We start from the raw sequence: 19,437 nt of genomic DNA on the forward strand, positions 1-19,437 counted from the left end.
AGATTTGGATTTGGCTAGATCTGTAATTTCATGTGAGTTGTTATAACATTTTTAATAAACTGCCCTTTGCCGCACTAGATAGGGCTTCCCTTTCTATACTGGGTTCACACACACAGGAGCAGTGGGTGAAATTGCATGCGATTCGGACAGGAATCGCAACACATTCCTGTTTAAATCGCATGTAAACCTCCTTATGACAGCAATAGTCAGGTGACCTCCAAATCCCTCCTCTGCCCTTAAAAGCATTCAAAACCCCAAGATCAATGTTTTTGAATGGCTTAGATGTTTTAAAAATGGCATATAAACCGGAAGTGATGTCAGGTCATCTCTTCCAGGTGACCCTAGCCGATCAAAGCCATTCCTGGCTTTGTTCGGCTGTCCGGCCAGCTGGTTGCTCGGGCCTCCTGGTGGGACTGGAGAGCAGGCGGTGGGAGGGGAGGGGAAAGTCCCCTCCTGCTACTTGTAAGAGAAATCCAGCAGCTAGTGAGCCATGAGGATTACTTTTACAAGAGAGCTGACCTCTGGCTCTAAAAAAAAAAAAACAGTCCCGGGGTGATGACTGCGGCTGCAAGTCCCACAACGTATGTATATGTCGCTGGCCTGGAAGTGGCTATATAGCCACCTGACCATCACAGCTGTATGAATTTATTGTATTCCGATACAGCCTTCAACCCTCCTTACAGCTTTAACAGCTCCTACCCTTCAAGGAAGACTTCCCACAAGATGGATATTGCAGTGTGTATGTGAGAATTTGTATCTGTTCATCCAAAAACAATTTGTATGGTCCCAAAGGTATTCAGTGGGGTTAAAGTCAGGGTTTGGTTGAGGCCACTCAAGTATTTCCACACCAAACTTGATAAATTATGTCTTTATGAAGCTTGAAGCTGGCTTTGTGTACAGGGGCATGGTCATGTTGGAACAGAAAAGGGCCTTCCCCAAATTCTCCCCACAGGAGTTGGGAGCACACAGTTGTCAAAACTTTCATAAGCTGTAGCATTAATAGTACCCTTCACTGGAAAAACCTGAACTCAAACGTTTGGAGGGATGTTCTCGGAATTTGGCTGTGTAATGTAGTATTCATGGCTTGGTTGCTCCATTGCTTGTCTTTTCTTTTTGCAGGTTCTTTGGAAATCATACATAGACTTTGAAATAGAACAGGAAGAATATGATAAAACAAGAAATTTATATAGAAGACTTCTGCAGAGAACACAACATGTTAAGGTACATCATTTGTATAAAATATTACATTGGCAAAGTTTTGATTTACTGTAAAAATCCAAACAGGATTATATAAATTAAAAAGAAAACTTAATAGATGTACCTTAGGCTATTTTTTTTTCATTGTTCTTGCTTAACCCCTTAACTTCTAATTGTCTCCTTCCGTCCTCCCTAAAATTTCTCTGCTGATTTTACATTGTCATATCAATTATATATGGATTTGCACTTCAACCACCAGATAGATTTACTGTTACAGGGCGGTCACGCTGCGAAGAATCACGTGTATATTAAGGGCAGAGGAGGGATTTGGGGTTACATGCCATATCCCTTTAGTAAAAGCACCTCACACAGTACACAAAAACACTGGCTAAACACACATTTAAGGGGTGTTAACTATAGGCAATTTTTTTATTTGGATAGAGCAAGCGAGGGTTATAACCCCTGTCATATTTTTTTCACCATCTGTGTCCCATTGCAGAGATTTTTCTTCACTTCCTGCTCCATAGCCAAACAGGAAGTGAGAGGAAATCCCTGCAAATGAAGGGAATTCATTGGGGACCCCCAGGTCACCAGTACTAGTGTTCCCATTGGAAGATTTTCTCTCTTACTTTTCTGGGGACAACCCAAAATTTGGTATTTTCTTTTACTTTCACTTTTTAACCACTTACCGACCGGCTCCTGTACATATACGTCAGCATTTTGAAGAGGGATATCTCGGTAACAGCAGCAGCTGCTGTCACAACCGAGGTATCCATCTTTACAGGAGCCGGTCGTGTTTCCGATAATGGTGGTCTCCGCGGCAGATTCGCTGCGAGATCACCATTATCGGCGGCGGGAGGGGGGAGCGATCGGTAGCGGCGGAGGAGATCGGGACCTGTCAGTTCCTCGGTATGGAGACGAATGAGGCTAAGATGGCGCCCACCCGTCTCCATACCATAGGACGGCGGAAGCGACTTTTTTTTTTTTTGCATTTTAGTGTAAATATGAGATCTGAGGACTTCTTGACCCCAGATCTCATATTTAAGAGGACCTGTCATACTTTTTTCTATTACAAGGGATGTTTACATTCCTTGAATTAGGAATAAAAGTGATCCAATTTTTTTTTTTTTTTTTTTAAAAACAGTGAAAAAATAATTAAAATAAAGTAAAATAAAAAAATATATATATATTTTTAAAGCGCCCTGTCCCGACGAGCTCGCGCGCAGAAGCAAACGCATACGTGAGTAGCGCCCGCATATGAAAACGGTGGTCAAACCACACATGTGAGGTATCGCCGCGACCGGTAGATCAAGAGCAATAATTCTAGCCCTAGACCTCCTCTCTAACGCAAAATATGCAACCTGCAGAATTTTTTAAACGTCGCCTATGGAGATTTTTAAGGGTAAAAGTTTGACGCCATTCCACGAGCGGGCGCAATTTTGAAGCATGATATGTTTGGTATCAATTTACTTGGCGTAACATTATATTTCACAATATAAAAAAAAATTGGGCTAACTTTACTGTTGTCTTATTTTTTTTATTCAAAAAAGTGAATTTTTTCAAAAAAAAAGTGCGCTTAGAAGACCGCTGCGCAAATACAGTGCGAAAAAAGTATTGCAATGACCGCCATTTTATTCTCTAGGGTGTTAGAAAAAAAACAATATATAATGTTTGGGGGTTCTAAGTAATTTTCTAGCAAAAAAACCTGTAAACATGTAAACACCTAAAATCCAAAATGAGGCTGGTCCTTAAGTGGTTAATGATAATAGTAAACAGGACAAATAGAGAGGGTGAATCTCCTGAACGAGGGCACAGAAAGCAATAAAAATTGAAAGGTGTTCTAATCCCTCTCCACTCTATCCAAAACTGAAAAAAAAAATGTTGCCTTTAGTTATACTTTAACCCTTTGATCACCCCTGACGTTTACCTTCTCCAAGCCAGTGTCCTTAGTACAGTGAATATTTGTAGCACTGATCACTGTATTAGTGTCACTGGTTCCCACAAAGTGTCAGTGTCAGAATGTCCGCCGCAATATTGCAGTCCCGCTAAAAGTTGCTGATCGCTGCCATTACTAGTATAAAAAATAAAAATTCCAGTATATATCCCATAGTTTGTAAACGCTGTAACTTATCCGCAAGCCAATCAATACCTGCTTAATGAGATTTTTACTAAACATTTGTAGCAGAATACATATTGGCCTAAATTTTATGAAGAAATTTTTTTTTTTTTTTTTTACGTTGGATATGTTTTGTAGCCGAAAATAAGAATATATATATATTATTTTTTTTTTTTTTTTTTTTTTATTTATAATTTATATATATATAATTTTATTTATTTATAATTTATTGTTTATTTATATATATATATATATATATATATATATATATATATATATATATATATATATATATATTTTTTTTCAAAATTGTCGGTAGCACAAAAAATAAATGCAGAGGTGATCAAATACCACCAAAAGAAAGCTCTATTTGTACGGAAAAAATACATAAATTTTATTTATGTACAGCGTTGCATGTCCGTGCAATTGTCAGTTAAAATAACGCAGTGCCGTATCGCAAAAAATGGCCTAGTCATGAAGGGGTTAAATCTTCCGGAGGTCAAGTGGTTAATTGTTTTTGTCCTTGCCTAAAAAAATTAGTAATTTTTTTTTTGTTCCTGAAAAAGCACTTACGTACATTATTGCGGTATCATAATTAATGGCCGGGTCGAATTGATAGACCCATAGTGGAAATGTAAAAATTGCTCTGTTTCATGAGTGGTATACTGGTGTATGAGCTAAACTGGTTTAAAAGTATATGCTTCCAAAATAAATGTATTCTTTTACCTAGTGAACCTGAAATAATGACCCCATGAGATTACTATAATTAATTTTGCAGTGTCCCGACTCCCAAGCCATGTGATTTTTCTGTTGTGTACATGCCTAAAGAAACTTGCAGCAATAATAACTTTAATTACTGAAATAATGATGCAAGGACCAATGTAGGGAGAGCTCATATGACAACCTACACGGGGAAGAGTCTTCCGTTACAACCATTGTTTGGGGATGAAAATCGCTCCCTTTTAGGGTCTGCACACAGTGCATGGGACCATTCCCAACATCCAGCAGTCTGCTGCATAGGATTTTCCTTCCTATACATATTTCCAGAAGATGGCCAGATATAATATTTATATCTCCAGTTATCAAATCATTTTATTTTCTCTCCTCGCTTCCCCAGGTTTGGATCAGCTTAGCACAGTTTGAATTGACAACTGGAGCTGAGGACACACTGAGTAAATGCAGGCAAATCTATGAGGAAGCAAACAAGACTCTGAGGAACTGTGAAGAGAAGGAAGAGAGACTGATGCTGCTTGAGTCCTGGAGGAGCTTTGAGGAGGAATTTGGCCCCGAGAGTGCACAGGAAAGGGTGGCCAAGCTGATGCCAGAGAGAGTCAAGAAGAGGAGAAAACTCCAATCAGAGGATGGGGTAAGACTTCTTTAAAACTTTTCCTAGCTTAGCAGGGTAAGGGCTATAGATTGAATAGGCCTATTAATATTGAAACCCACTGCAGTGACCATGCTGTGGGTACTTTACCCTCTCTGACAGGTGGTGATTTCCTATGCTACCAGGTTTTAAAGCTTTGCAGGTCCAAGGGAACTTGTCCCACAATTGGCCACGTTACATCTGATCCATACATCTGATGTCACAGGTGCCTGCCCCTGTGAGACTCCTAAAAACAAAGACACTGCCATTACCAAAACCTTACAAAAGTGACATTTGCCCTTCAGTCTAGTTGGGTGAACACCAACCAGTTATCTTATTACTATTGATGTGAGATCAAATATGATATTGGGTTGGAAGCATCCACAAAACTGGCACTAAAATAGGTACGTTGGGTAAACTAGATACATTTTAGGAAATATTTCACAATAAGACAATTTATACTACTTTTAAGTGGCATTCCACTCACTGGAAATGTCATCTATATATCAAAATATATTCAGTGGCTTGCAAAAGTATCCACCCCTTTGGGTTTTTTTATTTCCTGTCTTTGTTTTACAACCTAGATTTAAAATAGATTTTTGGCATTTTCTACCATGTAATGTACACAACATGCCTACCAATTTGAAAGTGTAAAATTATTTTTTATTATGACAAAAATATTAATCGATACTAAAAACACACACACGTACTTTAATGTCCATAAATCAAGTCTCTTGGGGTATTTCTCTATTACCAGTCACCAGTCACATACCTAGTTGTACCTGAATGATGCCTGCAGCTACAGGCATCGTCCTGGTACTGTTTATTTAGCGCCCCAGTCAGCTCTCTTGTAAAAGCAGTCCTAGTGGCTAATTAACCGATGGATTACTTTTATAAGCAGTGGGAGGGGATGTCCTGCTGCCTTCTTTGGCTTTTACCAAGATCTCCTGTCCCACCGGAAGTCCCCATTGACCAGCTGGTGCTTCCACTGGCTGATTAGAATGCCAAAGACCGGATTGACTTTGTTCGGCTCTCGGCTATGGTGACCTGACATCACTTCCGGTTTACCCAGATGTCAACATCGCCATTTTCAAATATCAAGAGCATTCGAAGCACACCAATCATGTGTTCAAATGCTTTTAAGGACAGAAGAGGGATCTGGGGTCTTATAGACCCCAGATGTCTCCATAAAGAGTACCTGTCACATTCCTATTGATGTCACAAAGGATGTTTACATTCCCTGTCACAGCAATAAAAGTGATCAAAAAATTAATTTTTAAAGCAATGGTGTAAAAAACAAAAACAAAAGTGCTCCTGTTCCCTTATGCTTATGCACGAAGGAGAATTCATACATCAGTCCCGCACACAAACAGCGATCATGCCACACATGTGTGGTATCGCAGTGAACGTCAGATCATGGGCAGTAATTCTAGTACCAGACCTCCTGTGTACATCAGTGGTAACCTGTAAAGGCTTTTAAAGCGACACCTATGGATAGTAAAATTTACGCCTGTCGCACAGGCTTGCGCAGTTTTAAAATGTGACCTGTTTGGTACCTATTTACTCGGCGTAACATCTTATATTTTACCAAACAATTGGGTTATGTATTGTGTTTTTGTTGCATTAAAATTCAAAAAAGTAATTTTCTAGCAAAAATTCAGATTTTTACATGTAAACAAAAAGGTGTCCGTAAAGGCCTGATCTTTAAGTGGATAACAAAGTCACAGTTGCTTCTGCTCTTAATTGAATTGTCAAGACATCAAATGGTGGTGTCATGACTGATCACATGTGCAGCAGGATGGCAACTGCAGATCAGGGTCTAAGATGGCAGCTTCTTTGGCTGTAAAGGATAGAAGGGTTTAATTTCACTTCATCACATACAGGCACTGGGATTTTTGGCCTTTCCTCAAGGCAAAACTATTTCAGCTCTTTCGGGTTAGATGGGTTGCATTGGTGTACAGCAATCTTCAAGTCAATTGGATCAAGGTCTAGGCATTGACTGTACATGCTTATCTTTATTACACCCCAGTGTAGCTTTAGCCACATGTTTAGGGTCACTGGGATGGAGTTTCACCTTCTACCAGAACAGTCTCAAATCTCTGGCAAACAAACCAGTTTTATTCAACAACTGCTCTGTATCTAGTGCCATCCAGATTTCCTTCAATCCTGACCAGTTAGTCCCTGTCAATAAAAAGCATCCTCATAGCATAATGCTGCCACCACCATGCTTCACTGCAAGGATGGTTTTCTCAGGGTGATGGGATCACATGAGCAATCGCATGATCATGTCAACAAAGCAGTTATAAATTAATTTCATTCGTAACAGTTGTGTTTCCTATAGAGTGATTGGCCCACAGCTATCACATGGTACCTGGGCCAGTCACAGCAACCTGTACCATGTAATTGGCAGTAGCCAATCACAGATTACTAGTAATCACAGCTGTTATAAATGTAACCCATTCATGACAGTTCTGGAATTGCTGGAATTTTTTTTTTTTTTTTTTTTTTTTTTTTTTTTACCAAAGACATGTAGCACAATGCATTTTGGTCTAAATTTATGAAGAAATTTGATTAATTTGGCAATTTTTAACAGAGGGTAGAAAATATAATTTTGTGATGGTATTTGTGTGAAAAAAATGATAAATTAATTTGTGTACAGTGTTGCATAATAACACAATTGCCAATTAAAGTAGTGCAGTGCTGAATAGCAATAAAATGGCCTGCTCATGAAGAGGGTAAAATCTTTTGTATCGTGTGTGTTCTGGATTTTTGGTTGCTATTCTATCTTTATCATTTAAAATACACCTATAACAATTCTAGACCCTTCATTTCTTTGTAAGTGGGCAAACTTACAAAATCTGCAGGGGATCAAATAATATTTTCCCCACTGTAAGTAAGAAACTTCAATTAGTTTGTCCACATCTTATTTAGAGGTTTCATAGCAAAGGGGGTGAATACTTGTTCACAGTCAAGAGTTCTGTTTTTGTTTTTTAATTGGTTATCACAATAAACAAAATAAAAAATATTTTGCACTGTCTGGGTCATAGGAATGTTGTGTACTCCAACAGGAAAAGAAAGTGTGTGTGTTTTGGGGGGGGGGGGTTCTTTGTTCCTAGCAACAAGCTGCTGCATGAAACCAGATTTGAAGTTATCCTGTTGCTGGGCCCTTCATGGGTTAAAAAAAAACACTAGGTTCACCACTGTGGTTAGAAAAGTTAACTGGTCCTAATAGTAAACTCTTGTTCATTTCCCCTTTCTAGTCAGATGCTGGTTGGGAAGAGTATTATGACTACATCTTTCCTGAGGATGCCGCCAATCAGCCTAATCTTAAACTTCTCGCCATGGCCAAGATCTGGAAGAAACAGCAGAAAAATGATGAGGAAGAGGAACAAGATCCTGACAAAGACATTGATGAGAGCACTGCCTGACACAATTTTACCATTTTTTTTTTTTTAATTTTTTTTTTAATAACTGTCCTTCATTCTTGTACATACTTGTCAGATTGGACATATTTGCTATTAAACTATTTGGAAATGCACAATGCTTAATTTTCAGTTTATTCCTTTTTTTTTTGCTTTCAGTCAAGTCGTGATTAATCAAAGTTGTATTTTTCTCCAATGGATGCTCTGCAGTCCAGAGAAAGGTGATGACTGCATTGCATCATTACACTGAGGAAGTTACGTTGTAAATAGCACAAAGTACATATCTTCATCATACAGTACAGGGCACAGGAGCCGATTCTTTGACTATGTGTTATGTGCTACTACCTTCAAGTGATTGGACATTGGCAAAAGCTTTGTTTAGTCACCCCCCCAGTGTACCACTGTTCCCACTGTGGATCCAGTCATTTCTGCACTAAATATTCAATATACTGTTTCTACTACAGATGGAGGGGGGGGTTCCCTCTGTTAAGTATTCAGTTGATGTGTCTAGAAACTCTTTTGAAGTCCTCCTTTGCCTTGGCAGGCTGAGCCACTTTGTCAGTTGCCCACACTATGGCAAACTGGATTGGAGAAATCAAGTGAGCTTTTTCTGATTGTACAGGTGTAGATTATCCTAATTTTGCTGCAAGATTACATCTTGCCATGTAATCGTCAAATACCCATGTCCTTAACATATAGAGGACAGAAAAAATCAGCCATTGGCACCGCATCCCATAGAGAAATACACAAAAGAAAAGGGGATGGGGTAAAATTACCCCAGGGACTTTAAAGGTGCATAAATATTGTAATAATTGGAGTAAAGAAATATGTATGCAAAGTCTATCCATACAAAAATGTATTTATTATATTTAATACATATTATCAAAAGTTAAAAACAGGTTTCACAATATCCATATCTGGCTTTACAGAGACAATGAAAAAGAAAACTATTTAGTAGATACCACTCAACATGTTTCGCTCTTTATGAGCTTCATTAGGAGTTCTGGTAAATATGTGGTATACTAGGAACGAGAAACACAAAATTAATATCATATATTATAAGAATTATAAATAAAATCAAATCACACGGATAGAGTAATTACTGCATACATAAATAGCAAAATTCAATCAAAAAGTCTCATAGAGGTATTGAAATCGTAACCAATTAATCAATGAAAATGAAATAAATTCAACACAACAAAAAGAAAAAATTAATCAATAAATAATCATGATGAAGACTATCTTACCAAGCCAAATAATACATGAAGGTAAAACTATTGTTGTAGTTTAATGAACGCAGTGAATGGCATTCACGAAATTGGATGGGTCTCCTCTGCCTGGGCCTCCCACATTGTTGGTCACAGAGGGGCTAAGTATAAATATATCCTTGCTGGAAATAAAAAAATAGTAATTACAAAAAATGGTCTGCAAAGCACTCAGGATTGAGTATCCAGAGGTCAGACATAAAGTTACCTTAGGTTGAATCAAATACAGATTGCTAGAGGCTATTAAAGCCTTATTGCAAAAATGAAAACGGGCGCTTCACGTCTCCCTGATGAGAGATTTAGCAACGACTGGTTGTTAGCAAATCGTAGACAACAAAAGGATGTTGAAGGATATATGTACACTACAAAGAGAAACAGTGAGAGAAATCCATATCAGTAAATGTGCTAACCACGGCAGTGAATCAATTTTGTAACAAGCAGAGTCAGTGTGTGGAAGCAGTTACCTGAAAACGAAGTGTGGGCAGGCATGCAGTGGAGGGGAGAGAGAGTCACACAGCCTCCCCTGTTCACAGAAGAGCCACCGACCAAGAGTAGCGGACAGTTACCGCATACTTGTATTCCCTCCATCCTGGCGGCGTCTGACGTCACCGCCGGGATGCGGACGTGCATTGAGGCATTCCACGTATGGGCACATAGATCGGGGCAAGGATGAGAGTGTAACGGCATGACGTAGAATACGTCAATGCCGGTGCCTCACATGCGCCAAGGATCATGACGCTGACCGTGCATGTATCCTTAGTGTGCATGCGTCAGAACAAAAAAACAAACAAGGAAGTCCCAGCCACAGAAAGAGGCCGGTGTTGCCATTTTGGAAGAGGGAAAGAGAATAAATGGTATATATAAATCCCCCCTCGAGGCCAATATTGTCATTCAAAGGGAAGAAAAAGAGAGAATGAGGTACATTCTTGTCTCTTATATAGATAGGGGATAAACTAATGTCATTAAAGTCGGCCTCGATATTGTAAATACCAAAATAACCCTGCTGGTAGAGAATGAATGATAGATATATAGCATATAAAAAAATATATAATAAACCCTCGTGAAAAAACAAAAAGCCCCGTCTATTACAGTAACCCCCCGTGGAACTAGCACCTCTAGGGCTCCCACAGGTGAGCGATTGAATACTCGCGCATCATGTGGGTGCCCCTGGCGTCCGTGTGAACCAAAGAAGGGAAACCCAGCAGGAGAGATATCCAATTCTATTAATTGGGTATTCAAAATCTTGGTAATAATGAATGAAGGAATGAATGAAGCTTGGGAAGAAAGTCAATTCAAACAATGGGGAACCATGAATGTACATAGACTATACATATCTGTACCATATGTTAACAACAGTTGGTCACAACCTGTCTGTGTGTAAACAGAACATGTATTCATTTACTTGAAAAGAAGGGAAAAGGAGAAAAAGGAAAAAAAAAGAGGAAAGGGAGAACAAGAAATCTGAATCAATGTCTAATGTGATTAGAGAAAGGATTGAAAACTAAAGGCATTGTTAAGGCCAGGATGTTTTAAAGCCGATAGGCCGTGTATCCAACGAGCCTCTCGTTGTAACAATAGCTTGTCATAGTTCCTGCCTCTATCTCCAGGGGGAATGTGCTCAAGACCAAAAAAAATGCATTTTGCTACTATTAAAGTTATGATACAGACCTATATGCCGACTTATTGGGGTTTCCATTCTCTTCTTCTGTATCAGGGACACATGGTCCCTGATTCGACAGAAGAAGGGACGCTTGGTCTTGCCAACATAGAACATTTGGCATTTGCATACCATGATGTAGACAATACCAATGGATTGGCATGTGACAGAAAAATTTGGTTTGAAAAAGCGACCATTGGGAAGCATAATTCCTCGTGCGGCATAGATAAATCTACAAAATTGACACTTGTGACAGCGCCTACTACCTTTTCTTGATTCAACAGGTGTTTCAATTGAGGTATCATAGTGGCTATGCACCAAAGTATCTCGGAGAGATCGGGAATGTCTGAAAGTAATTTCTGGGTAAGGCTTGAGGTGTTTGAGGTGCTTGAGGCCGGAGGTTAAATAATACCGGAAGTGATGTGAGAACGGCGTCCAAACGCCATACGATTTGTTTTATGCTTGTTTTTTAATATATTGATGTAAGAGTACAGCTTATTTTATTAATAAAACTATATTTTAACTATAAACATACTACACTATTGGAGTTCTCTATCTCTCCTATCCCTTCCCACTCCTCCCCCCTCTCTGGGAGTACGAGACTGTGTGAGGACGTGGATGTGAAGTGTCCATACAGGTTTAACACTAAGTGGAACGGAGGACCCCCTGGTGGTGGATGTTGGATTAGCGGAATAGATTCCTGTACACTACCTTATGCTGATATTTCAAGATATCAAGGTGAGGGTTCTGTGAGCTCATTTATGGGATTGTACATCTCTCGCCTTTCTGCTGTGTAGCTTATTTAAACGCATTTTGAAGAAACTTCCTTTTTTTTTTTTTGGACATTTATTGAAAAATGCTGAATTAAGAGACAATCACCTTATTGAATCTAATGCCCCTGGATTGTTATACCATTTCATGGATTAATCACCTTTACACTATATTATTATCCCAACTTATTAGGCACCATTTGCACACTGTTTATTTACCTTATTTACTGGGCACTTTTTGCACTTTATGTATTGCTGTAGCGCGGAATCATTATATGATTTTAGGTCCCTTTCTTTCAGACCATAAGCTTTGGAAATCATAGACCTTTCCTCGGGTCCTCAGGAAGAATGAATCCAAGCAACCAGCTGCTGTCCCCTTTAAATAGAAACTGACAGTAAGGACAACATCTGACTGAGGCCAGAACCAGAAGGATAACGCATTTGACGCATTGAACAAAGGCATACACCAAGGAATGAGAGCCAATTGGCCTCTGAAAAAGACCGCTAGAGCTTAATTCTATCCCTTGATAATACTCAAGGGCAAACGCATCTCCACTCTCATCTGAAGAAAGGCCAAAACATGGCCCATAAAATATCTGCAAGGATTACATTTTTGTGCCTTGCACCAAGTGATGTAAGATTTCCAGGTCTTGAAGTTAATCTTCTATGTGGTGGTCTTTCTACCTCTTAAGAGAACAGGGATCATTCATTCTCTCAGGACTCTGGCTTTAACAGCCATACCAGCAAAGTCATTGACAGGAAAGGATGGAAGATCGGACAGCCTGGAAAGTCCAAGGTCTGTCCCCTGACATATTCACATTATCGGAACACATTCCACTGGGCCAAGCTGGGGCAATCAAGAGCACCAGAACTACTCCTGGCTGAATCCTGCAGAGTAGACATGGAAAAAGCTGAAGTGGAGGGAAGGCGTACATCAAAGTGAACTGATCCCAAGGAGCCACCAGAGCATCCACCGCAAACACCTGATGATCTCTGGTCCTGGTGATGAACCTGTTCAGTTTAGTATTGAACCTGGACGGCAGAAAATCCAAGTCCAGAGTGCCCCACCATTTGCAAATATGTTTGAATACTTCTAGATAAAGGGCTCACTGCTATGCCCAGATCAGGATGAGAGCTACTTCCTCTTGATGATGTACGTACGCCATATCTGTCATGTTGTCGGTCTGAACTCTTGACAAATGATCACGTAGCTGCTTTGACCAATGCAGAAGAGCAAGGCGGCTTGCCCGTAGTTCCAGAATATTAATGTGTAATACTGTCTTCTGCGCAGACCACGTTCCCTACACTGAGAGGCGATCAAAAACTCCCCCCTTCCAACCCTTCAAGCTGGGGTCCGTCATCAGCACTGTCCAAGAGAGAGGGAGGAAAGACTTTCCTATTTCTAGGACTTGAGGGGACATCCACTAGTCCAGAGCCTGAATTTCTGTTGGGATGCAATTAGGACATTCTGCTGCAGAGGCCTGGAATGGAACTGAGTAAGGGGGACTGCCTCAAACGAGGCAACTATCTTTCTCAAAACTTGAATGCGAAGGCAAATCAAAAGATTTTCAGTATTCTGAGAGAGTCCTCAAGGCACGGCATATTTTGGGAGGGAGAACCACTTTTGCCTGGGCTGTATACAGGATCAGGCCCATGTATTCCAATCTCTGTCGGGAGTAATGTGAACTTCTGGAGATTGAGCACCCAACTGACCTTCTCCGAGGTATGGACAATGAGGTATATTATGTTGCTCAAAAGAACCAATTTGTCCCGTAGGAGCAAATTATCCAGATAGCCCAGGATGGAGACACTTTGTGTGTATGAGGATCAGAACTGGAGCCAGGACTTTGGCCTGTCCACATCACCCAAAGTGTTCACCAAACAGCAGAGCCACAAATTGAAAATGGCAGTCCTCCACTGCAAAACGGAGGGACTTCTGGTGGGGAGGAAATATTGTACAGTCATGGCCGAAATTGTTGGCACCCCAGAAATTTTCCAGAAAATCATGTATTTCTCACAGAAAAGTATTGCAGTAACACGTTTTGGTATACACGTTTATTCCCTTTGTGTGTATTGGAACAAAACAAAAAAGGGAGGAAAAAAGCAAATTGAACATAATGTCACACAAAACTCCAAAAATGGGCTTGGCAAAATTCTTGGCACCCTTAATGGGATTTAGATCTGGACTCATTGCTGGGCACTTTAGAACTCTCCAGCGCTTTGTTGCCATCCATTTCTGGGTGCTTTTTGACGTATGTTTGAGGTCATTGTCCTGCTGGAAGACCCAAGATCTCGGACTAAAACCCAGCTTTCTGACACTGGGCTCCACAGTGCGACCCAAAATCCTTTGGTAATCCTCAGATTTCATGATGACTAACGCACATTTAAGGCACCCAGTGCCAAAGGCAGCGAGACAACCCCAAAACATCATTGAACATCCACCATATTTCACTGTAGGTACTGTGTTCTTTTCTTTGTAGGCCTCATTCCGTTTTCGGTAAACAGTAAAATGATGTGCTTTACCAAAAAGCTCTATTTTGGTCTCATCTGTCCAAAAGACGTTTTCCCAGAAGGATTTTGGCTTACTCAAGTACATTTTGGCAAACTGTAGTCTTGCTTTTTTATGTCTGTGTCAGCAGTGGGGTCCTCCTGGGTCTCCTGCCATAGCGTTTCATTTAAATGTTGATGGATAATTCACGCTGACACTGATGCTCCCTGAACCTGCAGGACAGCTTGAATTTCTTTGGAACTTGTTTGGGGCTGCTTATCCACCATCCGGACTATCCTGTGTTGCAACCTTTCATCAATTTTTCTCTTCAGTCCACACCCAGACAGATTAGCTACAGTGCCATGGGTTGCAAACTTCTTGATAATGTTGTGCACTGTGGACAAAGGCAAATCTAGATCTCTGGAGATGGACTTGTAACCTTGAGATTGTTGATATTTTTCCACAATTTTGGTTCTCAAACACTTCTCCTCTCCTCTTTCTTTTGTCCATGCTTAGTGTGACACACAATGCAGAGACTACCTGAACCTCCTTTTTATCTGCTTTCAGGTGTGATTTTTATATTGCCCACACCTGTTACTTGCCCCAAGTGAATTTAAAGGAGCATCACATGCTTGAAACAATCTTATTTATCCACAATTTTGAAAGGGTGCCAAGAATTTTGACCATCCCATTTTTGGAATTTTGTGTGACATTATGTCCAATTTGCTTTTTTTCCTCCCTTCTTTGTTTTGTTCCAATACACACAAAGCGAATAAACGTGTATAGCAAAACATGTGGTACTGCAATACTTTTCTGTGAGAAATTCTTGATTTTCTGGAAAAAATTTATGGGGTGCCAACAATTTCGGCCATGACTGTAGGTAAGAGTCCTTCACATCCAAAGGATTTCTTGGCTTTGATGGATATAGAGATGCCACCGCTGATCGCACCCATCTCACCCAGAACTTTCTTAGGCTCCATTCACACCAATGCGTTTTTACATGCTTTTTTGCAGAAATGCTGGACATTATTTTTAACATGGGTTCCTACGGAACACATTCACATTAATGCATCTTTGTGCCTCTGTGCTTTTTGGAAAGGATCAGGGACTTTTTCCAAGGAAAAATGCATATTTTTTTTGTGTTCTAGGTTCAATAGAATTTAATGGAGAAACTGCAGAAAAGCATGTAGTGCGTTATTTTATTTATTTTTTTTAATCTGCCCAACAACAAATTTTTCAAAAAAAAAAACACAGAAAGCACTGCAGAAATGCTCAAAAGCAACATGCATAGATGTGAATCGAACCTTACGCAGAGAAACCCATGGAGGTGCTTGAGGTCCAAAATAGGGTGAACATCACTGTTTGGTTTGGGAACCATGCAAATGAATAGAAACCTAGGAACTTATTGTCCTTCAGGCCGGGTTCACACTGGTACGACACGACTGTCATCCTACTTTGCCCTGCTACATCGGTCCTACTTCCATCCGACTTGAATGAACAAGATAAGATTTTGCTCCGACTTTGAGATAGTCCAAATTGTCCTTTGTGTGACAACTTTTACTGCTGCTGTAATCACCATGTTGGGTGGTTAGGTCAAGGAGCCAAAGATGGCTACAGCATGGTCGCAAATTGTCGGGAGCGAGTCTATGGATGTCCTCCCGTGATTGCGCTTCCCGCACGCATCGGCAGTGATCTGTGATTACTGTGTTCTTAGGACACAGCTGATCACAGATTCGGGTAGAGCCAATCAAAGCGGCTCTTTACCATGTAACCAGCTGTGTCCAATTCTAGTTTGATCACAGTGTAAACAGGGTTTGCTGGCAATCCACACAGGGGATATCTACACTAATAATCAGGGCACTGATCATCAGTGCAGCCCAAAGAGTGGTACCTATTAGCGCTCATCAGTGAAGGAGAAAAATTACTTATTCACAAAATTTTATAACAGAAACTTTTTTTTTTTAATGTATTTTTTCATTTTTTTTAGCAAAAAAATAAACCCAGTGGTTAAATACCACCAAAAGAAAGCTCCATCTGTCTCAAACTAATGATAAAAATCAATCAGTTTGGGTGCAATTGTCAAAGTGCAACAGCACTGAAAGCTGGAAAAAACATCCTGTATTCTTTTTCAGTCATTAGTTGCTGCACAGGACAGGGCCTTTCTGTGCCGTTGCTTTATGGCAGAGCCATAGACCATCTATTTTAACACTGGTAAGTCCACTAAGCACATATATCCATGAATGCTAGTTTTCCAATGAACCTGCATAATTCCTGCTTACAGGTAAACCACCTATTATATCCAGAGTAGAACTAATCAATATTTTGTAAATAGCTGTTACAGCAAGAGAACCACTACTAATGTGAGCTGGTACAGCAATTATCTAAACAATACAATTTACAATAACTCACAGAAGCAGCTATAAATGCAAAACACTCACCTTTTCCAATGGACAATTTAGCTCAACTTAAAATCTGCAGCTGGGCCTAGATAGAAAAACTGCCAATTCCCACCACCATTATACTATAAAACTCAGAATTCAGATCCAGTCATAATTTGGATGAATGTCTTCCTACATTTCTCTCTCCCTGTCTTGCCTGTGCAATACTTTACCATCTCCTATGAAAAAGCGTCATCTCCTAGGTCTACCTTAACCACTTCAGCCCCGGAAGCATTTACCCCCTTCCTGACCAAGCCCTTTTTTGCGATACAGCACTGCTTCGCTTTAAATGACAATTGCCAGTCGTGCGACGTTGTACCCAAACAAAATTGACGTCCCTTTTTTTCCCACAAATAGAGCTTTCTTTTGGTGGTATTTGATCACCTCTGCGGTTTTTATTTTTTGTGCTATAAAAAAATTTTGTTTAAATTTTTTTTTAAAAAGCAATATTTTTTACTTTTGTATAAATATCCCCCAAATATATATATATATATAAAAAATACATTTCTTCCACAGTTTAGGCCAATATGTATCCTTCTACATATTTTTGGCAAGAAAAAAAAAATTGCAATAAGCGTATATTGATTGGTTTGCGCAAAAGTTATCGCATCTACAAAATAGGGGATAGATTTATGGCATCAAAACAAAGGGGGTTGGTGCTGCGCTGTTTAAAAGAGAACCAAGTAATCAGAGAAAGAATACTGCTAAAGGTAGCAGTACAAAGTGAAAATAGATCATGTGAAAACACAACAATAATTCTTCTGTAGCAAAAAATAAAAATAAAAAGTGTACTGCTAACGGTAGCAGTGCACATGCAAATTAATAAATAAATGGACAAACATAGATCAATAATGTAAACAATATCCACAGTGGGTTGTAATGTGACTGATTTCAAAGTGCAAAGTACAAAATAAATGATGTTAAAACACTAGAATATTTTTTCTATAAATACAATGAGTGTAAATGTGCAAAATGCACTGTGCAAAAACCAGCAAACAGTCTCTCAGTGCAGAGTGCAAATAAATTAGTGCAAAACGGCAATACAGTCCTTTCTTCTGTGTGCAAAGGACGTCAAGGTGCACACTGGTAGCAATGGCCTCTTACCTTGCGGTAATGAGGTAACCGCATGTAGATACAAATTTGTAAGATTCACTTCTTCCTTCTACCATAGTGCTGGGCCACTGTAGATCTAGAAATGTCTTTGTCTCTCAGTGGATGCAAGGGAGATATCAGAAAAGAGAGGGGGTCCGGATTGTGTAATATTTTAAATAAACATAGCTTTTATTGATAACAACAATGAGGGTACTCACATACAATCATAGGATAATGCACAGAACTCCATTAGCGGAGAGCTCGTCTGCCAGCATCAATACTGGTGCCTTTCCATCCCTACATGTGGCGTCACGGTCACGTGACTTCATCAGGGGAGCATCATTTTTATTATTAATTTTTATTTATTTTATTAGTAATGGTGGTGATCTGCGATTTTTATCGTGACTGCGACATTGCAGCGGACAGATCAGACACTTTTGACACTATTTTGGGACCATTGGCAATTATACAGCGATCGGTGCAATAAAAATGCACTGATTACTGTATAAATGTCACTGGCAGGGAAGGGGTTAAACACTAGGGGCGAACAAGGGGTTAACTGTGTTCCCTCAGCATGTTCTAACTGTAGGGTGGATGGGCTCACTAGAACATGACAGAGATCACTGCTCCTGATCACTGGGAGCAGTAGATCTCTGTCATGTTGCTAGGCAGAACAGGGAAATGCCTTGTTTACATAGTTATCTCCCCGTTCTGCCTCTCCGTGTCACGCTTGTGGGCCACCAGCAGACATAGAGTCTGCGGGACCCGTGGGCATGCTCCCGCCGAGCATGACGCAGTGACGTACGGGCACGTTTTTTCACACTCCTGTGCCATTTTGCCGACGTATATCGGCGTAAGCCAGTCGGCAAGTGGTTAAGACTTGCTCTACACTGAAGTCCATGGAACAGAACGGCATATGTACAGTACAAGGGCGCCTGGGAGAGAAATGCCATCTCACTTAGGTTACAATATTAGAACCTGGTTATTGTCCAAGCTGGTCTGTTTTTCACTATATTGAGTGTGTAAAAAGGCCAGGTTAAAAAGGAACTGCAGTCTGCTCACATAATTTGTAATGAAAAACATCTTTGCCATTCTGAAGCTTCCCTGCAACCACTTTGCATATTATTTTATATATACAGTGATACTGTACTTGCCAAATATGCTGCAGAAATCTCCCTCCACTAAGTCTGGCCACAGCCATTTTAACTGTGAGCAGCAGAAGCTGCTGTCTGTTCACTTCCTGGATTTACAGAGGCTCTGCAGCTTTCATTGCCCCTCTTATGACTCATGTCATAAGAGAATGTATAAACAACTGACTTCATTTTAGATTCCCTTCCATATTACATAAAGTAGAAATTAACTTTTTGTGTGTGTGAGTTTTGCCATGGTCAGCTTGACTAGCAGTTTGCATAGAACCACACCTTATGAAATACCGTGGTTAAGCCGAATCTTGGAGTAGCATCCTATGTCAACAAGTCATCAGCTATTTCTTGTTATCTAGTCAGCAGCCTAACTCTTGATAAGAAAGTACTGAGTGTAAGTTTGTAAAACCCTTAGACGTGTATTTTTACTGGTATATAAGCTACTGCTGTATTCAATAAAGTCTTATGAACACACGCCTGTTTCCCA

General features: G+C 39.9%; 2 protein-coding genes across 2 annotated transcripts in view; one reads left to right on the top strand and one right to left on the bottom strand.

The window, feature by feature from the left end:
* Positions 1-8,224, top strand: part of CRNKL1 (crooked neck pre-mRNA splicing factor 1) — a 47,231-nt gene extending 39,007 nt beyond the window's left edge. The window contains exons 12-14 of the mRNA XM_073628154.1: positions 1,120-1,221; positions 4,431-4,679; positions 7,937-8,224. Coding sequence (XP_073484255.1) covers positions 1,120-1,221; positions 4,431-4,679; positions 7,937-8,104 — 519 coding nt within the window. The 3' untranslated portion in view covers positions 8,105-8,224. The remainder of the gene's footprint in view (positions 1-1,119; positions 1,222-4,430; positions 4,680-7,936) is intronic.
* A 715-nt stretch (positions 8,225-8,939) lies between these two features.
* Positions 8,940-19,437, bottom strand: part of MGME1 (mitochondrial genome maintenance exonuclease 1) — a 33,370-nt gene continuing 22,872 nt past the window's right edge. The window contains exon 6 of the mRNA XM_073628157.1: positions 8,940-9,725. The gene's annotated coding sequence lies outside the window, so the exon portion shown is untranslated. The remainder of the gene's footprint in view (positions 9,726-19,437) is intronic.

The sequence above is a fragment of the Aquarana catesbeiana genome, linkage group LG04, assembly GCF_042186555.1.
Source record: "Aquarana catesbeiana isolate 2022-GZ linkage group LG04, ASM4218655v1, whole genome shotgun sequence".
Taxonomy (NCBI): domain Eukaryota; kingdom Metazoa; phylum Chordata; class Amphibia; order Anura; family Ranidae; genus Aquarana; species Aquarana catesbeiana.